Source organism: Cystoisospora suis (genome assembly GCF_002600585.1).
Source record: "Cystoisospora suis strain Wien I chromosome Unknown contig_12847, whole genome shotgun sequence".
Taxonomy (NCBI): domain Eukaryota; phylum Apicomplexa; class Conoidasida; order Eucoccidiorida; family Sarcocystidae; genus Cystoisospora; species Cystoisospora suis.
Window position 1 is genome coordinate 1 of NW_027165604.1, and position 305 is coordinate 305.

General features: G+C 47.9%; 1 protein-coding gene across 1 annotated transcript; it reads right to left on the reverse strand.

Moving 5' to 3' along the window:
- Positions 1-52: 52 nt before the first annotated feature.
- On the reverse strand, positions 53-253 carry CSUI_011517 (rab11b; the record flags this gene model as incomplete). The annotated part of the gene is made up of 1 exon (XM_068071615.1): positions 53-253. A coding segment is annotated over one exon (201 nt), but the record flags the coding sequence as incomplete, so codon positions are not given.
- Between the last annotated feature and the right edge of the window lie 52 nt (positions 254-305).

The following is a 305-nucleotide window of genomic DNA, read 5'->3' on the forward strand; positions in this document are numbered from 1 at the left end:
TAGCTTGAGAGAGAGAAAGAGAAGTAAACATTCCGATTCGCGGTTTTTTTACCTGAGCCTTGACTGTTCCTCCGACGGCTAAAGGGACAGTTCGAGTGGCGAATTCTACCCCTATTGTTGCCTTAGGAGATTTCGGTAAGGTCCCTCGAATATAGCGCGAAAGGAGATGTGTCTTCCCTACCGTCGCATCTCCTACGAGAATGATCTTATAGAGATGATCATAATCCTCCGAACCTGTTGTCCCGGCCATCATGGAAGAAGAAAGAAGAGACGGCGAGACAAGAGAAAAGAGAAGCGGCTCCGAT